The 24,282-nt window shown below is 39.5% G+C and overlaps 1 protein-coding gene and 1 long non-coding RNA gene across 6 annotated transcripts in view; one reads left to right on the top strand and one right to left on the bottom strand.

The window, feature by feature from the left end:
* The window catches only part of LOC134347235 (uncharacterized), a 55,862-nt gene extending 54,413 nt beyond the window's left edge, over window positions 1–1,449 (top strand). The window contains exon 5 of the long non-coding RNA XR_010018112.1: window positions 1,381–1,449. This is a non-coding gene — a long non-coding RNA (uncharacterized LOC134347235). The remainder of the gene's footprint in view (window positions 1–1,380) is intronic.
* zfyve28 (zinc finger, FYVE domain containing 28) overlaps window positions 1–24,282 on the bottom strand; it is a 193,076-nt gene that overhangs the window by 76,657 nt on the left and 92,137 nt on the right. For all 5 annotated transcript variants that reach the window (XM_063049568.1, XM_063049567.1, XM_063049569.1 and 2 more), the window contains exons 7-8: window positions 21,013–21,114; window positions 2,759–4,111 (exon numbers count right to left, since the gene is read on the bottom strand). In XM_063049568.1, coding sequence (XP_062905638.1) covers window positions 2,759–4,111; window positions 21,013–21,114 — 1,455 coding nt within the window. The remainder of the gene's footprint in view (window positions 1–2,758; window positions 4,112–21,012; window positions 21,115–24,282) is intronic.

The following is a 24,282-nucleotide window of genomic DNA, read 5'->3' as shown; positions in this document are numbered from 1 at the left end:
AAGTCTCTCTGCAACCTTTCCGTTTCTTCAACACTTCCTGCTCCTCCACCTATCTTGGTGTCATCCGCAAACTTAGCCACAAAACCATTTAATTCAATCTAAATCATCGATATACATTGTAAAAAGAAGCGGCCCCAACACCGACCCCTGTGGAAAACCACTAGTAACCGACAACCAATCAGAATAGGATCCCTTTATTCCCACCCTTTGCTTTCTGCCTATCAGCCAATGCTCCCCGATCTTTCCTGTAATTCCATGGGCTCTAATCTTATTAAGCAGCCTCTTATGCAGCACCTTATCAAAGGCCTTTTGAAAATCCAAATACACAACATCCACAGCCTCTCCCTTGTCAATCTTATTTGAGATTACCTCAAAAAAATTCTAATAGGTTGGTGAGGCAGGATCTTCCCTTCATGAAACCATGCTGGCTTGGGCCTATCTTGTCATGCACCTCGAGGTATTTCATAACCTCATCCTTGAGGATCAACTCCAATAACTTTCCAACTACTGATGTCAGACTAATAGGTCTGTAATTTTCTTTTTGCTGCCTCCCTCCATTCTTAAACGGTGGAAGTACATTTGTGACCTTCCAGTCCTCCAGAACCATGCCAGAGTCTATTGATTCCTGGAAGATCATTTCCAATGCCTCCACAATCTCCAAAGCCACCTCCTTCAGAACCCGTAGGTGCACCTCATCCAGTCCAGGAGATTTATCTATTCTTAGTTCATTTAGCTTCCCAAGCACTTTCTCTCCAGTAATCTTGATTTCTAGTAATCTAGAAATCTAATCCTTTCATCCTACATACAGTAGCCCTCAATTTTTCTATCATTTGTTAACAGACTGTTGTATTGTGCAAGTCCTTACAGAGAGGACATTTCTGCCATGAGTCATGAGACTTTCTGATCCTTGGCTGGTGAAACTCAAAACTAAATTCCCTTTAATTCTTAAAAATGCAGAAAACGTCTGATAACTTAAACTATTTGGAAATCCAAATGATCCAGTATCTGGCTCACTAGGTGATGATCCGAAGCTCCCCTTCTCTCTCCTCTCCCCGCTGCCATTGAGTAGAAGATACAAATACCTGAACACACATACCACCAGGCTCAATGACAATTTTTACCCCACTGTTAAGACTACTGAACATTAAGATGGATTCTTGACCTCACTACCTACCTTGTAATGGCCTTGCACCTTATTGTCTACCTGTGCTGCACTCTTTCTGTAAAGGCAGCACATATTCTGTTATTGTTTATCCACCTTCATACACCAGGTCCTGGTTAAAATTAGAATATGGAAAAGGGACCATTGAGCCCACTGAGTCAGCACCAACTATCAACCATCCATTTCCACTAATCCCATTGTATTCTATCCTCATGCAGTGTCCATCAACTTCAAAGAGATTTTATCACCCACAAACCCACAAGGAGCAATTTAAAAACCAATTAACCTGCACAGCTTTGGCAGATGGGAGAAAACTGGAGACCATGCACATTTCTCACAGACAGTACCAGAAGTCAGGATTGAACTAAGCTTTCTGGCACTAAGTACCAGCCACTGGAGTCACTCTCCTATCCCTTCCAACTCAACTGGTTCAGTTTCCCCACATTACCTTGAAACATCAGGGTCACTGAAAAATTTATTATTCTGTGTGATTGCAAATTTTTTTTAAAGATTCAAAAGTGAGTTGTTGTAGAACAATAGCAATAGCCTGGAAATTTTACAGTTCAGCATCAAAATCTTGAATATTCCAACTGAATAGAGTTTTACTGTAAAATAGGTCAATTAATATGGATTAAATAGATACAACAAATCAGAACTTTGTTTTTTTCCATCATAAACTGACATTGCACCACCAGGTTCAAGAACATTTACTATCCCTCAACCAACAGGCTCTTGAACAAAAGGGGATGGCTGCACTCACTTAAGGACTGTTATATTATTTCATGCTCGTTATTTATTGTTATTTATTTATATCTGCATTTGCACAGTTTGTTTACAGTTTATAGTTCTTGTTCAATAGATTTGCTAAGAATGCCCACAGTAAAAGAATCTTAGGGTTGTATGTGGTGTACTCTGATAACAAATTTTACTTTGAACATTGGGTGTGGCGATGTTGAGGTCAAATTGCAGCTTCTTTTTTTCTGTAATATAATATTAGATTCTGTTCCCAAAAAGGTAAAAATAATGCAGCACCTTTCATGATTTCTGGACCTCAAGTGTGGTCACATTTATAAAAGAGTAATCAACAGCCAATTTACTCATTGTAATATCTCAAAAACAGTAAGAGTGACAAGCAGATAATCTGCTTGCGTGAAGATAATTCACTGTATACTGAAGACAGTTTATTTTCAAGACAGGGAGAGTTGAAGATCAGAAGGCAAAGGCACAGCCACAGCATTCAAGGATGCTCCTTTAGAATGGAGAGGATGTGGAATATCGTTAGCCAGAGAGCTGTGAATCTGTGGAATTCATTGCCACAGATGGCTGTGAATGCCAAGTCATTGGGTTTATTTAAAGCAGAGGTTGATAGGTTCTTCATTAGTAAGGGTGTTAAAGGTTACAGGGAGAAGGCAGGAGGATGAGGGTTCAGAGGGAAAATAAATCCTCCAAGATTGAATGGCAGAGCAGATTTGATGGGTCAAATGGCCAAATTCTACTCCTACGTCTAAAATACTAATCAAAGTATATATCCAAACTCTTTACAGTACAAATATTGAAACTAAAGCTGAAACGGTTTCAAGTGAGAAACATAGTTACCTTTGCTCTGTTCTTTTGACTTCCAAAGGGTCAGTGGCCTCCAATTCATTCTTCACAGCAGGCATTTCAACATTTTCCTTTTCTCCATTTGTCTGTGTCCTATTTTCTACCTTATGCTGTTGGCAACAGATGTCCATTTCCGTTTGCTGCTCTCCTTCTGGGTATTTTCCTGAGGATTGTGCCAGGCACTTGCATTTTGAGTTTGTATGTTTCTGTTTGTTGATAGCCCCATCTGTCCATGATCCACTGGGGCTCTCATTTCCTATCTTTTCCTGTGAAGCTGAGGCACAGTTCATTTTATGTTGGTCAGACATCTTGGAGTTCCCAGAATCTACAAAGCCATTGTCAAGTCTACTGTCTTGAGGGCCAGTGCAGTGCACACAGAGATTTATTCCATTTTCCACATCAGCACTGCTTTGATTTGAGAACTCCTCTGAAGAAACTGGGCAGCTGCCAGAATCACAATTTATTGCATGCTCTGCTTCAGAGGAACAACATGTGCACTGAGATTTGGGATTAAAGATAACAGTTGCAGAAATTTTCATTCCACCAGTCCTATGAGCTATTTTTTCTGCAGTTTCGCTGGGCTGTATATCATCGGTCCCTGCATTCCAGCCATTGAGGTAAGAACTGGATTCAGCTGCATCAACACAATTACAACAAATTTCCAATGTGTCACTTTTCTTTCCGTTGGCTTGCCCTTGCAGAGGTAGTGAATCATTATTGCTTGGTCTGTGCAGTACCTGTGTTGCTTGTACTGTTTCCTCACTGCTACTATTCCTTGGTGTGTCTGTCTCCTCTTGGTGGGGAGGCAGCGTGTCCTCCTTATTAGGTGGGCAAGAATCTCCAATCCAAGTAAAGGTTTCTTGTGGTTCATCTGTTCCAGCCAAGTCCTCACCTGCTCCAGCCAAGTCCTCACCTGCTCCATCCAAATCGTCCATGAAAAATACTCGTTCTTCTTCCTCAGCTTCATGCCTTACCCCAGAAAGTTCAAGAAAGGTTGAATTTGTGGAGCTCCCCAGTTTGGAGATATGTTTCAACACAGGTTTGTGAGCTGGCGACTGACACACGCTTGGTGGAGAGAGTAGACATGACATTTCATCCCCTACCCTGTGAACCATTAAGTTCAGCTGCTCCAGCTCCTCCTCATCATATTGCATGGAACAAGCAAGTTCAGCTTCTGTATTTTCAGCTTTTACACAAAGTTGATCTTGAACAAGTTTTTCAGGAACTTCTGATGGAGGGATAGCAGAGCATATTTTGGGGTCAACTGTAAATTCACCATCCTGGGATATGCAGAGATTTCTTTCAAGTGTGTGCAGTTCATCTTCTGATAAGGTCTGCAGAAGGTCCCTAATTAGGGAGAAGGTGGAAATAAGAATTGAGGAAAAGTGAATGATATTACACAAAATCTATCCTAAATAATTCCTTCACATTGCCAAGAACTTCAAAAGGAAAAAAATTAAAACCCAACTGTTGAAGCCTTTTGATTAAAGCAGGTCAAATGCTGGAGAAGCTCAACAAGTCAAGCAGCATCTGTGGAGGGGAATAAAGTCGATATTTCTGGCGGACAGAGTGTAGGTGCTAGGCGATGCCGTCTCCCAATCTACATCGGGTCTCACTAATATACAGGAGGCCACATCGGGAATACTGGACACAGTACGTGACCCCAACAGACTCACAGGTGACGTGTCGCCTCACCTAGAAGGACTTTTGGGGCCCTGAATGGTAATGCGGGAGGAGGTGTAGGGGCAGGTGTAGCACTTGTTCCGTTTACAAGGGTAAGTACCAGGTGGGAGATCAGTGGGGAGGGACGACTGGACAAGGGAGTCGCATATGGAGCAATCCCTATAGAAAGCAGGAAGTGGGGTGGGGGGGGGGAGAAGAGGAAGGGAAAGATGTGCTTGGTGGTGGGATCCCTTCGCAGATGGCAGAAGTTTCAGAGAATTATGTACTGGACGCGGAGGCTGGTGGGGTAGGAGATGAAGACAAAGAGGAACCCTATTTCTGGTAGTGTGGCAGGAGGATGGGGTAAGAGCAGACATATGCGAAATGGAAGAGATGTGGTTGAGGGCGGCATTGATGGTGAAGAAAGGGAAGCCCCTTTTGTTGAAAAAGGACATCTCCTTTGTTCCAGAATGAAAGGTCTCATCCTGAGAGCAGATGAAGCAGAGGAATTGAGAGAAAGGAATGACAATTTTTCAAGTAACGGGGTGGGACAATGTATAATCCAGGTGTGTGTGTTTCTCACTATCTTCTTGCCCGCCCATCGCCTCCCACTGGTGCTCCCATGGCCTTTATCTCTTCCCAGCTCTTTATTTCATCCCCTCCCCCTTCAGGTTTCACCCATCACATTGTGCTTCTCTCTCCCCTCCCCCACCTTTTAAATCTACTCCTCAGCTTTTTTTCCCCTCCATTCCTGCCAAAGGGTTTTGGTCTGAAATGTCAACTGTACTCTTTTCCTAGATGCTGCCTGGCCTGCTGAGTTAGAAACACAGAAAACCTACAGCACAATACAGGTTCTTCGGCCCACAATGCTGTGCCAAACATATACTTACTTTAGAAATTACCTAGGGTTACACATTGCCCTCTATTTTTCTAAGCTCCATGTACCTATCAAGGAGTCTCTTAAAAGACCCCATTGTATCCACGTCCACCACCGTCGCTGGCAGCCCATTCCACGCACTTACCACTCGCTGCGTAAAAAACTTACCCCTAACATCTCTGTACCTACTTCCAAGGACCTTAAAACTATGCCCTCTCGTGTTAGCCATTTCAGCCCTGGGAAAAAACCTCCAAGTATCCATATGATCAATGCCTCTCATCATCTTGTACACCTGTATCAAGTCACCTCTCATTCTCTGTCCCTCCAAGGAGAAAAGGCCAAATTCACTCAAACTAATCTCGTAAGGCATGCTCCCCAATCCAAGCAATATACTTAAAAATCTCCTCTGCACCCTTTATATAGTTTCCACATTGTCCCTGTAGTGAGGTGACCAGAACTGAGCACATTACTCCAAGTGGAGTCTGAGCAGAGTCCTATATTGCTGTAACATTACCCCTCAGCCTTGAACTCAATCTGACGGTTGATGAAGGCCAATACACCGTATGCCTGCTTAACTACACAGTCAACCTGCGCGGCAACTTTGAGTGTCCTATGGACTCGGACCCCAAGATCCCTCTGATCTTCCACATTGCCAAGAGCCTGGCCATTAATACTATATTCTGCCATCATATTTGACCTACCAAAATGAACCACCTCACACTTACCCGGGTTGAACACCATCTGCCAGTTCTCAGCCTAGTTTTGTATCCTATCAATGTCCCACTGTAACCTCTGACAGCCCTCCACACTATCCACGATATCCCTAACCTTTGTGTCATCAGCAAATTTACTAACCCAACCCTCCACTTCCTCACCCAGGTCATTTATAAAAATCACAAAGAGTAGGGGTCCCAGAACAGATCCCTGAGGCACACCACTGGTCACCGACCTCCATGTAGAATATGACCCATCTACAACCACTCTTTGCCTTGTGTGGGCAAGCCAATTCTAGATCCACAAAGCAAGGTCCACTTGGATCCCAAGCCTCCTTACTTTCTCAATAAACCTTGCATGGGGTACTATGTCAAATGCCTTGCTGAAATCCATATACACTACATCTACTGCTCTACCTTCATCAATGTGTTTAGTCACATCCTCAAAAAATTCAATCAGGCTCGTGAGGCATGACCTGCCTTTGACAAAGCCATGCTGACTATTCCTAATCATATTATGCCTCTCCAAATGTTCATAAATCCTGCTTCTCAGGATCTTCTCCATCAACTTACTAACCACTAAAGTAACTCTCACTGGTCTATAATTTCCTGGGCTATCTCTACTCCCTTTCTTGAATAAGGGAACAACATACGCAACCCTTCAATCCTCCGGAATTTCTCCCATCCCCATTGATGATGCAAAGATCATTGCCAGAGGCTCAGCAATCTCCTCCCTCACCTCCCACAGTAGCCTGGGGTTCCTCCAACACTTTGTGCATGTTGCTCGGATTTCCAGCATCTGCAGATTTTCTCGTTTCTGATTAAAATTCATTTGGATGTGTGTAGTGTGGATGTGAATCGGGAGTTCTGAACATTGCTATGTAGTTTCAAAGAAAGCATTGTCCATACACTGTAAATATGGAATTGTCCTTTGAGGTTTGGCACAGAGAATATCGAGCCCCACTTTGGGCCAGCCAGACCTTTCAACCAAAAGTGTCTCAATATGATGCCTGCTAAACCTTGTTTTGTCGAATAAAGAAGCTGCTTTGTACCCAGCAGTACTTTTCTTCAGTGACTTAATTCATGCAACAGTAAGTGCGGACAGAGCTCAGAGGCCACTTTATTTGCTTGTTAATGCAAATATCTAATCAGCCAATCATGTGGCAGCAACCAAGCACAAAAGCATGCAGACATGGTCAGTAGGTTCAGTTGTTGCTCAGACCAAACATCAGAATGAGGAAGAAATGTGATCTAAATGACTTCGACTGTGGAATGATGATTGGCTTGAGTATCTCAGAAACTGCTGATCTCCTGGGATTTACAAGCACATCAGTCTCTGGAGTTTACAGAGAATGGTGTGAAAAATGAAAAAAAAACATCCAGTAACTGGCAGTTCTGTGGACAAAAACACCTTGTTAATGACAGAAATCAGAGGAGAATGGCCAGACTGGTACAAGCTGACAAGAGGGTGATGGTAAATCAAATAAACATGCATTAAAACAGTGGTGTGCAGAGGAGGACTTCTGAATGCACATGTCAAATCTTGATGTGGATAGGCTACAGCAGCAGAAGACCATATTGGGTTCCACTCATGTACCTAATAAAGTGGCTAGTCAGTGTATATTGCATGATATTTAATAAAGGAATAACATTAAACCTTTGCACTGTAGACCAAAAACACAGTTGGACTCATTCACTCTAGCGATTTCTTGATCAAAAAGCAACCACAGAATAAACACCTACCACTAGCAACCATATTTAATTTGAGCTGGAAGTTTCAAAAGCAGCATGATTTTAACAACCCAAGAGAATAACTATAATGTAATTTCAGCTGATTCCTCTGAACAACCATGCCATCAAACTTGAAATGTTTATGTTAATGGCTGAGAATACAACTGCTCTGTGCATACAACAGCAAAGAAAGCACAGCACTTCATAGGGCCACAGGGAGCCAATAGAAACAGAATAGAGAAATACAAAACAAACAGATGCTTGAAAAGGAGGTGTTGAAGGTAGCGCAGGACCTATATGAAGAAGCTAATTAACATCAATGAAAGGCAGATCCATGGGGGATTACAAAGAATTTGGAATTAATAGCTAGGGAAGAACCCACAAGCTATTCCCAAGGATGTTTTCTTTAAAATCAGAGCTCAAGAGCTCAAGTCTAAAGAATGAACAAACTAAAAGTAGAGTGGTGAGCAAGAACAATACAGTTAAACAGTGTGAAAAGAAACAAGTGGGCAGATCTATAGGTCAGGGTTCTTGTAATAAATCTTAAAGCTCTAACAATAGTCATTTGTGCACTTCCTTAAAGCAACAATGACATGACAATTTAATAAAACAGTGCTCAAAGGTTTATAGCAAATATTAATTCGTTTCCTTTTAATTTCAGAGTCAGGTTTATTGTCACTGACATTAATCAAGAAATTTGCTTTGAGACAGCTGTAAAGTGCAGGCATAACAAATTACTATATTTACAAAATTAAATAGTGCAAAAGAAGAATAGCAAGGTAGTGTTCATGGGTTCAGAAATCTGATGAAATGGGGAAGCTGCTGTTCCTAAACCAGAGAGGGTGGGTATTCAGGCTCCTGTGCCTCCTCCCTGATGTAGTAATGAGAATTATAAAATTAATCAGCTCCATCATGGGTACTAGCCTCCATAGTATCCAAAACATCTTCAAGGAGCAGTGCCTCAGAAAAGCCACTTCCATCAGCAAGACCCCCCACCCCACCCCCACCCCAGCACCCAGGACATGCCCTATTCTCATCATATACATGTAATTCATTTTTTCTCTATATTTGCCATGTACTGCAGCCACAAAATTAACCAATTTCTTTCTTTCTTGTTCCAATTTTTTTATTGATTTATATATAGAATACAGTCATATTATAAAACAAAAGAAAAAATATAATACCAGATACAGTATATTGAATCACATTAAAGAACTCCTTACTCTATACTCATATAAATTAGATTAATTTGCATATTAAATATAAATAATTTTATTTTAAAAAATCTACACCCACTACCAAAGTCGAAGCTCTTTGGGGAAAAAAAAAGAAAAAAACTCACCAGATAATAAAATATGCTATTAACCAACTTCTGTACTTTAACGAGAAGTCAAAAATTATGAAAATAATTTTAAAACGGCCCCCACAAATTTTGAAAATCTTGGTTAGATTCAGAAATTGAACAACGAATCTTTTCTAAATTTAGGCATGCCATAACATCCCATAACCACTGAGTATGATTAGGCGGAACAGCACCCTTCCATTTAAACAAAAAGTGCCCTCTAGAGAGATAAAAGCCAGAATGTGCAAATCAGATGTCTTTAAAATGATATCTTTCCTTCCAACAATACCAATTAGGGCAGTCAAATGATTAGGCTTAAAATTTACTTTAAAGAGTATAGAAGAAGTTTGGAATACTTCCTTCCAATATTTTCCAAGACTTGGGCACGTCCAAAACATATGAATAAATGAAGCTTCTCCATTGTTACACCTATCACAGTAGGGAGATATATCCATATAAAAATGAGACAACTTATCCTTGGTCATATAAGCCCTATGAACCACTTTAAATTGTAGGAGGGAATGACGAGCACATAGCGATGAAGTATTAACCAATTTAAAAATCTCATTCCAAATTTCTTTAGAAATTGAAGTCTGTAAATCTTGTTCCCAAAGATTTTTGATTTGGTCTAAAGAATCATTTCTCATTCCCAACAACACATCATAAATATTGGATATCGAACCATTATAAAATGATTTCATAAATTAAGAATTTTATCTAATATGTTCTTATCAGGACTATTAGGAAATGTACATAATTGAGATCGCAGAAAATTGTTCAAACGAAGAAAGATTTCCTCCAACAGATTCCAGAAACATGTAATGCCCAATCCTTCCCATTGTTTAAAAACTACATCAGTCATAGAAGGCTTAAAAAAATAATTTTTAAAAAATGGGACGAGAAAGGGAGAATCTCAATAAACCAAAGTGTTTTCTAAATTGTATCCAAATCCTCAAAGTATGTTTGACTACCACATTTTCAGTTATCTTACTTAAGGATAAAGGAAGTGAAGATTCCAAAAGAGAGATAACAGAAAATTTATTAACTGAGTTAGCTTCTAAAGAAACCCACCCGGGACATTCCTCATGATTAATATAGTATAACCAAAACTTGAGATTCCGTAAGTTAGCTGCCCAATAATAAAACCTAAAATTTGGTAAAGCTAAACCTCCATTCTTTTTAACTTTCTGGAGATGGACTTTATTCAATCAAGGACGTTTATTTTTCCATATGTAGGAGGATAAAATAGAGTCCAGAGAGTCAAAAAAGGATTTAGGAATAAAAACTGATAAAGCCTGAAAGAGGTATATAAATTTAGGTAAAACATTCATTTTAATTGAATTAATTCAACCAATCAATGACAACGAAAGGGGCGACCAATTTGATAAGGCTCTTTTTATATAATTTAATAAAGTAAGAAAATTTTCTTTAAATAAGTATTTATAATTCTTAGTAATTGTTACACCCAAGTAAGTGAATTGGTTTCTTTCAATTTTAAAAGGAAGGTTAATATCAGTTAATAGCAAATTATTCAAAGGAAAAAGTTCACTCTTGTGTAGGTTCAGTTTATATCCAAAAACTGACTAAAACAAGAGAGTAAAGAAAGCACATAGGTAATGAAGTTTCAACATTAGAAATGTAAAGCAATAAATCATCCGCATAAAGTGAAACTTCGTGGACAGTACCCTTCCGTAAAATACCAGTGATATCGTTAGATTCCCGAAAAGCAATAGCTAAAGGTTCTAAAGCCAGGTCAAACAGCAAAGGACTCAAAGGGCAACCTTGTCTGGATCCACGTTGAAGTGTAAATTGTTTAGAATTCTGAGAATTAGTATGAACCCGAGCAAAGGGGGATAAATACAGTAATTTAATCCATTGAATAAAGTTGGACCCAAAATTAAAATTTTCTAAGATTTTAAATAAATAATGCCATTCAACCCGATCAAAAGCCTTCTCAGCGCCTAAGGATATCACACACTCCAATATCTCCTTAGAAGGAGAATAGATAACATTTAATAATCGACGAATATTAAAATGAGAATATCGATTTTTAATAACACCAGTCTGATCATCAGAAATGATAGATGGTAAGATATTTTCCATCCTACGGGCCAGAACTTTAGACAGAATTTTAGCATCAACATTAAGTAAGGAAATTGGTCTATATGAAGAACATTCAGTTGGGTTCTTTTTTTTTAAAAAAAGGATAAGCAAAATAGAAGCTTCGTAAAAACATTGGTAACCTACCTACCTTAAAAGAATCTGAAAAAACTGAACATAAATGAGGTATAAGCAAAGAAAAAAGCCCTATAAAATTCTGCAGAAAAATCTGTCAGGACCTGGAGCTTTCCCTAAATGCAGTGATCATACAGCCTTGGCTATTTCTTCCTGAGAAATACCTCGATCCAACTGTTTTCGGTTATCAGCAGAAAGCGTAGGGATATTTTATTTGGTCTAAAAAATTATCCATTACAGTATTATCTTTAAGATCAGAACTATAAAGTTTAGAATAAAATTCTCTAAAAGTACCATTTATTACTAAATGATCAGTTGTCCTAATACTGTTAGCTTTATAAATTTCTTTAATCTGTCGTTTAGTACTAGAAGTTTTAATTTGGTTAGCCAATAATTTACCTGTTTTATCTCCATGAATATAAAGTTGACTTTTATTCTTTAGGAGTTGAGTTTCAACAGGGTATGGTAATAAAAAATCATATTTAGTTTTAATTTCAACCTGTCTTTCATATAAAATAGGATCTGAAGTCAAAGCATATTCTTCATCTAATCGTTTCAGCTGATTGGCTAAATTAATTCTCTCCTTATTAGCTTTTTTCTTAACACTTGCAGTATAAGAAATGATTTGTCCTCTAACATATGCTTTAAAGGCATCCCATATGACAAAGCTAGAAGTCTCCTCTACCATATTCTCTTCAAAAAACTTTAAAAACTTCTTCCCTCTCCAAGAACTTTAAGAAATCCTTGTCAGATAACAAAGTTAAATTGAAATGCCAGAATCTATTTATCTGAGGAAAACCAGGAAGATGTATGGATAAAAGCACAGGAGCATGATCTCTTTATATTCACAAGATCAAACTAATGGAATCATTTGGCTATCAATAAAAAAAATAGTCAATTCTGGAATATGTATGATGAACATGAGAGAAAAATGAGTATTCTCTATCTGCTGGATATAAGAAACGCTATATAACAACAATACCACATTTCATTAGAAATGAATGGATAAACGAAGCTGATTTATTAAGTGTCGCTGGTTCAGAAGAAGACCGATCTAAAACTGGATATAACCAGCAATTAAAGTCTCCTGCTATCACCAATGAGTACAAACTCAGATCAGGCAAAAACAAAAAAAAAAACGCTCAAAGAAACCTGGATCATCTATATCTGGGGTATAAACATTAGTAAATACTAACAATTTATTCTCTAATTTCCCTGATACTATAACAAATCGTCCATTAGTATCAGAAACAACCTTGTGTTGAACAAAGGGAACTGTATTTTCTATAAAAATCGAAACTCCTCTAGCTTTGGCCTGAAACTTGTAAGTGCAATCCTCTCCATCGGCTAAAAAGGCATGAGTTATCAGAATTGTGTACCTGGGTTTTTTGTAAAAAAAATAACTGGGACCTTAAATTTTCTAACATAGGCAAAAATCTTATTTTGTTTTAAAGGATGATTTAATCCTTTCACATTAAGACTAAGTAACTTAATATTATAATCCATTTTATTATTATTTAAAAAAGTTAAAAGGACCAACCTTAAGATGATTAATAAAACCAAACAACAGGTTTGACTAAGAATCCCAAACAGCTTCCAAGAAAAAAAACCCAAACACCCTCCCCCCTCCCAGAGAGAGAAAGTCGACCAAAGAAAGTTGACGTCTACAACTAATAGCAACATCCCCCCAAAAATCCTGCTGGCTTAGCTCCAAATAAATTACAAAGTTAGAAATTTTCCAACCTAGTCAAAACAACAGATAATAAAGAAACAGTTAATTTTGATATCAAAAACTCTGGAAAAGTATGATAAAAAATAATATGGACACACAGAATATTGGCTCATTAAAATCTTATTCTCAAAGTAAAACCTTAAGAGGTTCTAAAAGAAAATTGACTACAAGATTCACCAGGGGCAAAATACACAATTATTCATGTACGATTTTGTTAAACAGCTCTAACATAACACTTTTAAACTTAGCAGACAAAGTAATAGCACATTAAAGTCTTATTCTCAAAATAAATCCTTAAAAAGTTCAAAAAGGAAGAGTTAAGTACAAAGTTCAGCAAAGGTAAAATAAACAGTTATTCATGTAACAAATAATAAGCAATCACTTTACTGACTCTAAATATTCCTGGGCCTGGAGACTTGAACGAATCATTTTTGCGATCCATCCTGCAGTGTAATTTTGAGCTTCGCTGGATACTGCAGAGGAGGTTTAAAATCCTTGTTGTAGAACTCTGACGTGACACTATTAAACTTAGCACGCTCCCTCATAATCTCTGCTGAGAAATCTTCAACGATTCTAATCTTTTTCCCATTAAAATGAATCATAGCTTTCTGACGAGATTCACGAATTATACGGTCCTTTGTTTGAAACTCATGAAAAGCGATTACCACTGAACGAGGTTTGCTTGCAAACATTCTATTCCAAGGTACTCTGTGCGCTCGGTCGATCACTGGTGTCGATTTTAAAACATCAGGAAATAACTGAACCAGAAAGTTTGCAAAAAATTCCATAGGAGGATCACCTTCAGTTAACTCTTCGAGACCAAGAATTCGTACATTATTCCTTCTACTTCTGTTTTCTAAGTCAGTAATCTTCTGTCTTAATTTGTCGTTAATGGATTGTTTTTCATAACGCTTTTGCAGGTCATCCATTTTCTCATCCAGAATCGTCAGGATTTCTTCATTCTCTTTTATTCGTTTATCGTGCTCAGTTAAGGTTTCTTGAATAGAGTCCAGTTTTGTACTTAATTGTTTAATTTCAGAGCCGAGTTGTTAAAACTTTTTGGAGGATTCCTTTCTGGATCGCTGAAATTCCTCGGATGCTTCATTTCTGTGCTTCTGCATCAATTCGATAATAGCATCCAAAGATGTAGAAAAATCATCTTTTTTTTTTATATACCTTTAGCAGTTCTTGTAGTCATAGTGTTAAATCAGGTTGGAAAGTAAGAAAAGTAAACTAGGAGCAGCTATAAGATGCTGTTATTCCATCCACCGCCAGCAGGAAATCCCCCCAACAAATTTCACAACATATACTAGTGATATTAAATCTGATTCTGGATGGCAATGGTCCAGAATATCAGATGCCACCTTCCTGAGGCACCACCTTTTGAAGATGTCTTCAATGGTACAGAGGCTTGTGCCCATGATGGAGTTGGCTGAGTCTTCGATCCTCTGAAGCCTCTTAATACTGTGAATTAGCACTTCCATACCAGACTGTGATGCAACCAGTCAGAATGCTCACCAAGGTACATCTGTAAAATTTGCTAGAGTCTTTAGTGACACACCAAATCTGCATCATTATGGTGGGCCCAAGATAGATCCTCTAAGATGCTGAATTTCAATGTACAGGACTGAGAGCAATGAAAGAGTGGTATTCTCATCAGAATTTGGCAAATTTGTTGAATTATTGGATTTTGTCATGAGCAATATTGTCGGAACATAGGGGCAGGTAATGGTAGTTGTTCCTTTCCATGCCTGTGCACATTGAGTGGCAACCTTGACATTTATTTAGCATTTTGTCTGTTTTTGCTGAGTTGCTAGTTCACACCCAACCCAGCACAGAAAGAGCTTGCCAGATTCAAACCCGGGACTACTCGCTTTGAAGTCCATGAGGATGCCACTACACCCCCGGCTGGCTAGGTATCAGTAGGCAGTAATAAATAATAATGCATATTAAATCACAATAATGGCAAGGGTATGGTAGTCCAAGACAACAACAAAACTGATACTGTAAAACGAGAGATGAACGGTGAAAAGCATCCACAGAAATGAACATACAAGAACCAATACATACTTCTGAGAGGACAAAGCACTTCTCAGCAAATAAACTTGTACAATCTGGAGGCAAGATGTAACAAAGTTAAAAGGATTTGTGTGGAAGTGAAAAACAGACATAAAAGACACAAAGGGATCCCGAGGAAGAATAAAATAACCTATAGGCAATAAAATGCAAAACAAAATGGAAAGTTTTATTGGAAAATGCCTGAATTATACCTACAAAGCTTCTCCCCTAAATGCTGCAGAATACAGAATATATGAGTGAAATAGATCCATTTCCCTCCATAGTTGCCTGATCCACTAAATTCCTCCAGCATCTTGTGATTTGCTGCAGATTTCCAACATCTGCAGTCTTTCATGTCTGTTCTAAACTCACATTGTGGATCAACTATCAAGGGTTGAAGGGTCTTGGCCAAAACGTTGACTGTACTCATTTCCATAGATGCTGCCTGGCCTGCTGAGTTCCTTCAGCATTTTTGTGTGTTGCTCGGATTTCCAGCATCAGCAGACTTTCTCTTGTTTTACAAGACCTGAATTTTATTTACTCAGAGATACAGTGTGGCCCTTTGAGGCACACTGCACAGCAACCAGCTGATTTAACTCAAGCCTATTCATGCGACGATTTAAAGTGACCAATTAACCTACTAACTGGTACGTGGAAGAAACCAGAGTAACTGGAGGAAACCCATGCAGTCACAAGGAGACGTACAGCATTGGGAATTGAACCCTGACTGCCTGCACTGCAAAGCGTTGTACTAAACACTACCATGCCACCCTCATAAAAGGAGATTGCTGTTGTTTAATCATGATCTTCATTCATTCATTCAGAAAGGAATTCTCCAGACTGAATTTGATTTCATATTTTTTGCAATTATGATAGAAAGGATGAAACTTAATGCCAAATGGCCTAATTCTGCCCCCATGTCTTTTGGTCTTGTATATCTGTTTATCTAGCATGTACAGGTAAAGCTCAACTCCAATGTCATAAATTTGTAGAATTGCAAATACTGTATTATTAATCAATTTATCTGAACTGGACTGGAATTGTGTCGAGTTAATGGAATTCACAATCAAAACCAGTATGACTGAATACTTGCAGAAGTTTATGCAGAAATTTGTGGGGTCACACAGTAGCACAGAGGTCAGCCTAATGCTACACAGCACCAGCAATCATGATTAGAGCTCAATAGTAGTAGTAGTAGTCATACTTTATTGATCCTGGGGGAAATTGGTTAATACCCGTCGTCACTGTCTGTAAGGAGTTTGTATGTTCTTTGTCATGAGCAATATTGCCAGAAGAGGACAGGTAATAGGAGACAAAGTGATAAATAATGACCCAGAATTAATTCATAATAATGGCGAGGTGCTATCCCAGCAACCAAAATGAACCAAAATGCATTGGGTAATTGGCACTTACCACTGCCACTGTGCTCTGGTTGTCAAAGAAATGAATGTTTAGGGTTGTTTGCAAGTCATCAGTCAAGCAGGCTGGTTGTCTGGATGGCATTAAACTATGAAACAGAGAGCCATTAAAGCTGCCCTGATTCAGGTAAGTGCAGACCTGAACCTGTGCAAGTGCTTCTGACCTGTGGAAATATTGCTCAGGGTAGCAAGTCACTTGAGCTCTGAACTGCTCTTGTAACCACAGTACTTATGTGGCCAATCCAAATGAATAACTAGATAATGGTGATCTACATGATGTCGATGGTGAAGACTCAACTATGGAAATTAAGGAAAACAACAGGAATTCTGCAGATGCTGGAAATTCAAGCAACACACATCAAAGTTGCTGGTGAACGCAGCAGACCAGGCAGCATCTCTAGGAAGAGGTACAGTCGACGTTTCAGGCTGAGACCCTTCGTCAGGACTAACTGAAGGAAGAGTTAGTAAGAGATTTGAAAGTGGGAGGGGGAGGGGGAGATCCAAAATGATAGGAGAAGACAGGAGGGGGAGGGATAGAGCCAAGAGCTGGACAGGTGATAGGCAAAAAGGGGATACGAGAGGATCATGGGACAGGAGGTCCGGGAAGAAAGATAAGGGGGGGAGGGACCCAGAGGATGGGCAAGGGGTATAGTTAGAGGGACAGAGGGAGAAAAAGGAGAGTGAGAGAAAGAATGTGTGTATAAAAATAAATAACGGATGGGGTACGAGGGGGAGGTGGGGCATTAGCGGAAGTTAGAGAAGTCGAAGTTCATGCCATCAGGTTGGAGGCTACCCAGACGGAATATAAGGTGTTGTTCCTCCAACCTGAGTGTGGCTTCATCTTTACAGTAGAGGAGGCCGTGGATAGACATGTCAGAATGGGAATGGGATGTGGAATTAAAATGTGTGGCCACTGGGAGATCCTGCTTTCTCTGGCGAACAGAGCGTAGGTGTTCAGCAAAGCAGTCTCCCAGTGTGCGTCGGGTCTCGCCAATATATAGAAGGCCACATCAGGAGCACTGGACGCAGTATATCACCCCACGACACTTCACCTGGGAGTCGGCTGGGGTGATATACTGCGTCCGGTGCTCCCGATGTGGCCTTCCATATATTGGCGAGACCCGACGCAGACTGGGAGACCGCTTTGCTGAACACCTACGCTCTGTCCGCCAGAGAAAGCAGGATCTCCCAGTGGCCACACATTTTAATTCCACATCCCATTCTGACATGTCTATCCACGGCCTCCTCTACTGTAAAGATGAAGCCACACTCAGGTTGGAGGAACAACACCTTATATTCCGTCTGGGTAGCCTCCAACCTGATGGCATGAACGTCGACCTCTCTAACTTCCGCTAATGCCCCACCTCCCCCTCATACCCCATCCGTTATTTATTTTTATACACACATTCTTTCTCTCACTCTCCTTTTTCTCCCTCTGTCCCTCTAACTATACCCCTTGCCCATCCTCTGGGTTCCCCCCCCCCACTTATCTTTCTTCCCAGACCTCCTGTCCCATGATCCTCTCGTATCCCCTTTTGCCTATCACCTGTCCAGCTCTTGGCTCTATCCCTCCCCCTCTGTCTACATTGACTCTCCGCAATTTTTAATTGATGTACCATAGAAAGCGTTATGTCTGGATACATAATGACTTAGCTCTGCACATGACCACAAGAAATTGCAGAGAGTTGTGGACACAGCTCAGCACATCACAGGAACCAGCTTCTCCTCCATGGACTCAGTCTACACTTCTCGCTGCCTCAATAAGCAGCTAACATAATCAAAGACCTCACCCACCCTGGACATTCTCTCTTCTCCCCCCTCCCACCAGGCAGAAAATACAAAAGCCTGAAAGCATGCACCACCAGGCTCAAGGACAGTTTCTATCCCACTGTTACCAGACTCTTGAACAGACCTCTCACACAGTAAGATGGACTTTTGGCCTAAACCTACCTCATAACGATCTTATACTTACACTTTAACATTTACCTGCACTGCTCTATTTTTGGTAGCCTTTACACTTTATTCTCCATTATTACTGTTTTACCTTATTATAGCTCAATACACTATGCAATGACTTGATCTGTATAAAAACATATGCAAGACAAGTTTTCCATTGTATTTCAGTATGTGAAAATAAACCAGTAATAAATCAATTTTTAAAGTAAAATTACAAAACCAAATAATTACTAGAGCCTTAAACAGCATACATCTCAAAACATGTGTGAAAGTTAACAAAATCAGCAAAGAGGAGATGCAGAAGATGTGGGATGAATTCAAATGGTTTAATAAAAAGGCAACACATCTACAAATGGGTTAAAAAGCTTGAGTGAAGTCCAATTTATAATTGCTTGTGCAAGACAGTGTCAAATTTACAAATGGATGGTGCTGGCAAAGCACATCAGAAAGAGATAGCTCATGATTTTCTGTCTGCTGAATATATCAAGAGATTTCCTGACATGCATTCTCAAGTGGAGATACTGCCCAACTGGAAGCATGCCTTTCTATAAATTAATTAACAAATCAGCAAAAAAAAGTGACAGCCCTGACAGAACACTTCTTTGGAAAAAAAAACTGCTGCTAACAAAATTTCGTCTAAATTGGGAAAGGTAAAGCAAATGGAGATGGAATTAGCCTGAGAGCAAAATATTTTAATAATCTGACAAGAGAATTTTTTTTTGCAGTTCGATGCAAAACCACTGGGGAAAACGATGATAAAAATATCAGTTTAAATTGCTTATCTGTAAAGCATTTTGAAGCTAACTAGAACACTAAAGCAAAATGAGACTGGGACAATTACAAGCATTGGCATGACGGCATTCTGAAACAATGATTTTTGACTTTACATCACAGACAACCTAGATATCCAGAATGGCATGGGTGATTATGCCAACAAGTACGCAATCCATAGCAAATAGTGCCATGATGTGTGCAATGTTTGCTAACAGCATCAAACCACCTCGTCTGGCACCATCATTCCAAGGTCAAAGTCACTTAGGTCATATTTCTTCCCCATTCTGATGTTTGGTCTGAACAAGAAATTAACTTCTTAATCATGTCTGCATGCCTTTTGCATTGAGCAGCTACATAATTGGCTGATTAAATACTTGCATTAAGGAGCAGTTGAAAAGGTGCATCTATAAAGTGGCCATTGAATGTATATGCTTCTGCCACAAATCCCAGCATTGTGTTCCATACACTTATCATTCAGTGTAAAAATTGGAATTGGGAAATGCATTGCTTGAATGGTGAAGGCTGAGGGCTATACTGTATTTAAGTAATATCTAGAAAGTGTACTAAGATCACCTGGGCATGGAATGTCTTGGGTCAAGTGCTGCATAATAGTATACAGAACAGCACAGCCTGAGTGTTGGAGTTAGGGACCTATTCCTGTGTATGCGACTCCTGACCAAGTTTTTAAAAAAGTTTATATTCTCAATCAGGTAACTCCCATTTAAAAGTAAAATTTTATGATTTTTATTTCTCTCTACACAGACATCACAGGCAAGGCCAATAATTATTACCCCATTCCCAACTTGCTGATGTGGTGGTATGCCTTGAATCTCTAGTGACATCTATGCCTATGTGCAGCACCACCTGCATAGACTGATAAATGGCAAGTATCATGTACACCACATCCTGCAACAATAGAGAGTTTCACCACCTGTCAGTAGTGTTACCATGGCAAAATGCTTGACAATCAGTAATCAGTGCTGGTCTAGACAACTTGACCACAGCAACACACATAAAATACTGGAGGAACTCAGCAGTTCAGGCTGCATCTCTGGAAATGAATGAACAGTTGACATTTTGGGCTGAGACCCTTGATCAGGGCTGGATTTCCAGCATCTGTAGAAGCTCTTGTGTTAACGCAACGAGACCAGCCAGAAATGGCAAAAAGTAGTAAGAATGACTCAACTGATACATGAACATCCTGGACAAACACACTGACTAAGTCAGATGCTGGGTATCTTGAGGTAAATGACTTTCCTCTTACCATTTACAAACTTCATATCAACAGTATGATGAAAATACTTGCAGCTCCAACAATATTCAAGAAGCTTACACCTTCCAGGACCAAGTAGCTAGCTTGAATGGTATCTATTCTACTGCCACAGATATTTGCTCCTTCTAACAGGGCACACAATGGCTACATAATGCATCTTCATTGAAGTACAAAGCAATTACTCATGTATGCTAAGTTACAGCCTTTGGCATCTGAGAACTGATGCAATCATACCCATGTTGATACCACAGGACGACGAAACAGGTATACGCAGGGCTAGAAAGCTCCCCACAGCAATGTCTTAGGGCTGCAATCCTAATCTAACAACAAACACAACCACCTTCCTCAAGACGCACAACTCCAGTTTCGTGGAATACTTTCCCCTTCATGCCCATTGACTCCTGTTTTACTGGGGCTCTTCAATGCCACGTTTAACAATACGTCACTAATTAGAATTAAAGTTGTAGTTTAACCTACCGTATTTTTTGCAGCAAAGTACGAAATGGTCGAAATAGGTCGGACATATCCTCTGGCTTACGTTCCAAGTTCAAAGGCCCCTCAGGGAAAACCAATAAACCACTTCAAAATATTTTGGGAGAGAAGATCGATAATTATAATTAAAGAACACTCCAAAATGTCACTTTGTACCTAAACAATACAATAAATTTATATTTCCTACACATTTTTTCCCGTAATTAAAATGTATAATATTCAAGTATGGGCTGATTAAGGCAAGTATCACCTGCCACATCCTGCAACAATGGAGAGTTTAACCACCTGACAAATATTACCATAGCCAAATGCTGGACAATTAAGAAAAAATCTGAATGAATATGTTACATTTTATTAAACAAGTTAATTCTACCAATTAAAACTTCCCTCATATTTTTCCAATAATAGTGAAATGGAAACAAAAAAATACTGAACAATCTGTTTATGCAAACAGATTTGAACAAGAATTTGATGTCATTATGTTTAATTCACACTAATTGTTCAAATAGCAGGAGATCTTCAAATAGATGGATACTGATAACCTTGAAAATCTAGTCACAGCAATTTAAAATGCTAATGTTAATATAAAATGCTTAAGCTGCAAACCATTTTCAATTATGTTCCTTATCATTAGTTGATTTACGGATATGATTTCTATATAAAAATCAAAATCTTGCCGACACATTTATAGGCCACGTTCAGACAATTCGTCTGGACATAACATTTCATGCACAGATGTTTATGAATATGCATCGTACATGTTGGCAGAGATGCCATGTACATCATTAGCATTACTGCTTAAAGGACTGGAGCTGTTTGTTATCAACTATTTTCTTCACTGGGCGCCTTAAACTCTTCACCTTAGGGTGCCCAATGAACAACTCTGGTTAACTGAGTAGTCACCCTTGTCATTTTGTCCCAATATTAGGGACAAATTATCCAACAAAACTGGTGCTGGAAGAACTTCAAGCCTCATCAGAACTGCTATTCATAAAACATTACACATGACTCAGCAGATTTAGTTTTACTTTTCCCAATCACCTCAATTCCGCTCAAGTTCCACAAAAAATGAATCTAGTAAATTGTGTTGTTGAATAAACAAGAGCAACTTCACAGATCATTAAAGAAATGGGCAATTTGTAACTAAGCAATCAGTTTTTGGAGGATTTGTTTAGCTCAGCCTGACCCCGTCTCTAATTAATGTCAGAAGGGGCAATAAACACATCATGAGCAGACACAGACACACTGTATCTTAACTGTCCATGACTGAGGGCATTCTTGGCTCAAGGGAATTAGGAAGATCTACAACCTGATTCAAAGACTCACTATATATTGGGAAGATTCAATCCATTATCTTCCCTCTCCCTAACATCTGAATTCACTCCTGCTACAAAATTGTACTTCAGGCAATCAGTATCACAAATGATTGGAGATAGAATACCAACATATTTGCTGAATACCAATCAACTTGGTCACCATTGTTTTAATAATCTAAATCTCATTGAAACATACCAAATATTGAAAGGACTACATTGGGTGGATGTGGAGAACATGTTTCCTATAGTGGAGGCATCCAGAACTAGAGGGCACAGCATCAAAATTGAGGGGTGACCTTTTAGAACAGAGGCAAGGAGGAATTTTTTTAGCCAGAGAGTAGTGAATCTGTGGAATGCTCTGCCACGGACTACAGTGGAGGCCAAGTCAATGGATATATTTAAGACAGACGTTGATCGTTTCCTGATCAGTCAGCGCATCAAAGGAATGGCAAGAAGGCAGGTGTATTGTGTTGAGTGGATCTGGGATCAGCCATGATGGAATGGCGAAGCAGACTCGATGGGCTGAATGGCCTAACTCTGCTCCTATGTCGTATGGTTACTAGCCATCAGTTCATGTTCACAAGTTCCAAATGGTAAACTTAACAGAAGTGCATAATACATAATTTAAGCCTGATTTATACTTCTGCGTTAACTCGACGCCATAAGTACTGTGTCGCCACAAACCCTACGCAAAGCCGAAGCGGATCCCTACGCCAGAGCCTGAGTTGCTGCGACGCGCACCTCTCCCAAAATGTAACCGCGCGTTGCAGCAACGCAGTCCGTAAGAACTGTGATTGGTCCACTTGGTAGCATCACATTTCATACCCTGCAATAGCTTCCCATTGGGCAACTGAAGAGCAGGGAAGGAACTCTGGCTGCAATGCTTTCCATAAAGCTTTACACACCTCCGAAATTATGGAGGACACATTTCGCTTTTACGAAAATAGATGCTTGCATCTTGTTTACCCCGAGAAAGACTACCATGACCATGAAGCCTTGCACGGGCAGGTGTGTGCGCATGCGTGACGTGCGCGAATTGCAGAGCGACGCAGACACACCAACGCACAAGTATAAATGCTCACAACGCGCGTAAGTCACTTGCATAGGTCACGGCGTCGAGTTAACGCAGAAGTATAAATCAGGCTATAGTCTTCACCATGTCAAGATTCAGAGTAGGGTTCCTCGGCACACTTAATTACTAAAGATTTATAACAAATACAATCCACTTGGCAAGTCACAAAATCCAGACAAAACATTTGGGTTGTCAATTTTCCATCAGTGTACTTTTAGAAAATATTAGCTACACTGGGTGTTCATAATGAAATATACAAAATGTACTTGACTGATGACAAGTGAGATACAAGGGGATCTAAACACTCCCTGCAACACAGCTAGAATTCAAACACTGCCAGCTGGGTATGTGTTAAGGCAGCTGAGCTTTTACTGAATGGATTTCATTATTAATCAGTGGTTTAGTTCTGTGCTTAATGAAATTAGAATTTGACTACAACAGGAGAAGCAATCACTGAAGAACAAAATGTATGTAGTATCACATGCATGCTCATTCATGCCTTTTTTAAATGCAGGAATGCAAAATGGTAACTATTCTTTAAAAAGAATAGGATTCCAGGATCTGGAACAGAGAGACTTTATGGTATTGCACACCAGAATGGTAACCTGCCAGAACAAATGCTTGGGATTTTCAAACAGAAAATCTCTTCAACAGCAGGTGGGATGGGATGGACACAACAGATTTAAGATAATTGACAAAAAATTAGAATGTACAAGGAAAGATTTTAAATAATGCAATGAATTATGGTAAATTGAAACATGTTGCCTGAAAGAGAACTTTTGAAAGAAAATATACACAAGGGAGGGAAAAATGCAGGACAGATGGAAGATTAGTGGAATGGATCAAAATGGATACCTTCTTCAAAGA

This window comes from Mobula hypostoma, chromosome 5, assembly GCF_963921235.1.
Source record: "Mobula hypostoma chromosome 5, sMobHyp1.1, whole genome shotgun sequence".
Lineage (NCBI taxonomy): Eukaryota > Metazoa > Chordata > Chondrichthyes > Myliobatiformes > Myliobatidae > Mobula > Mobula hypostoma.
This window is presented reverse-complemented; position numbering and strand designations above follow the sequence as displayed.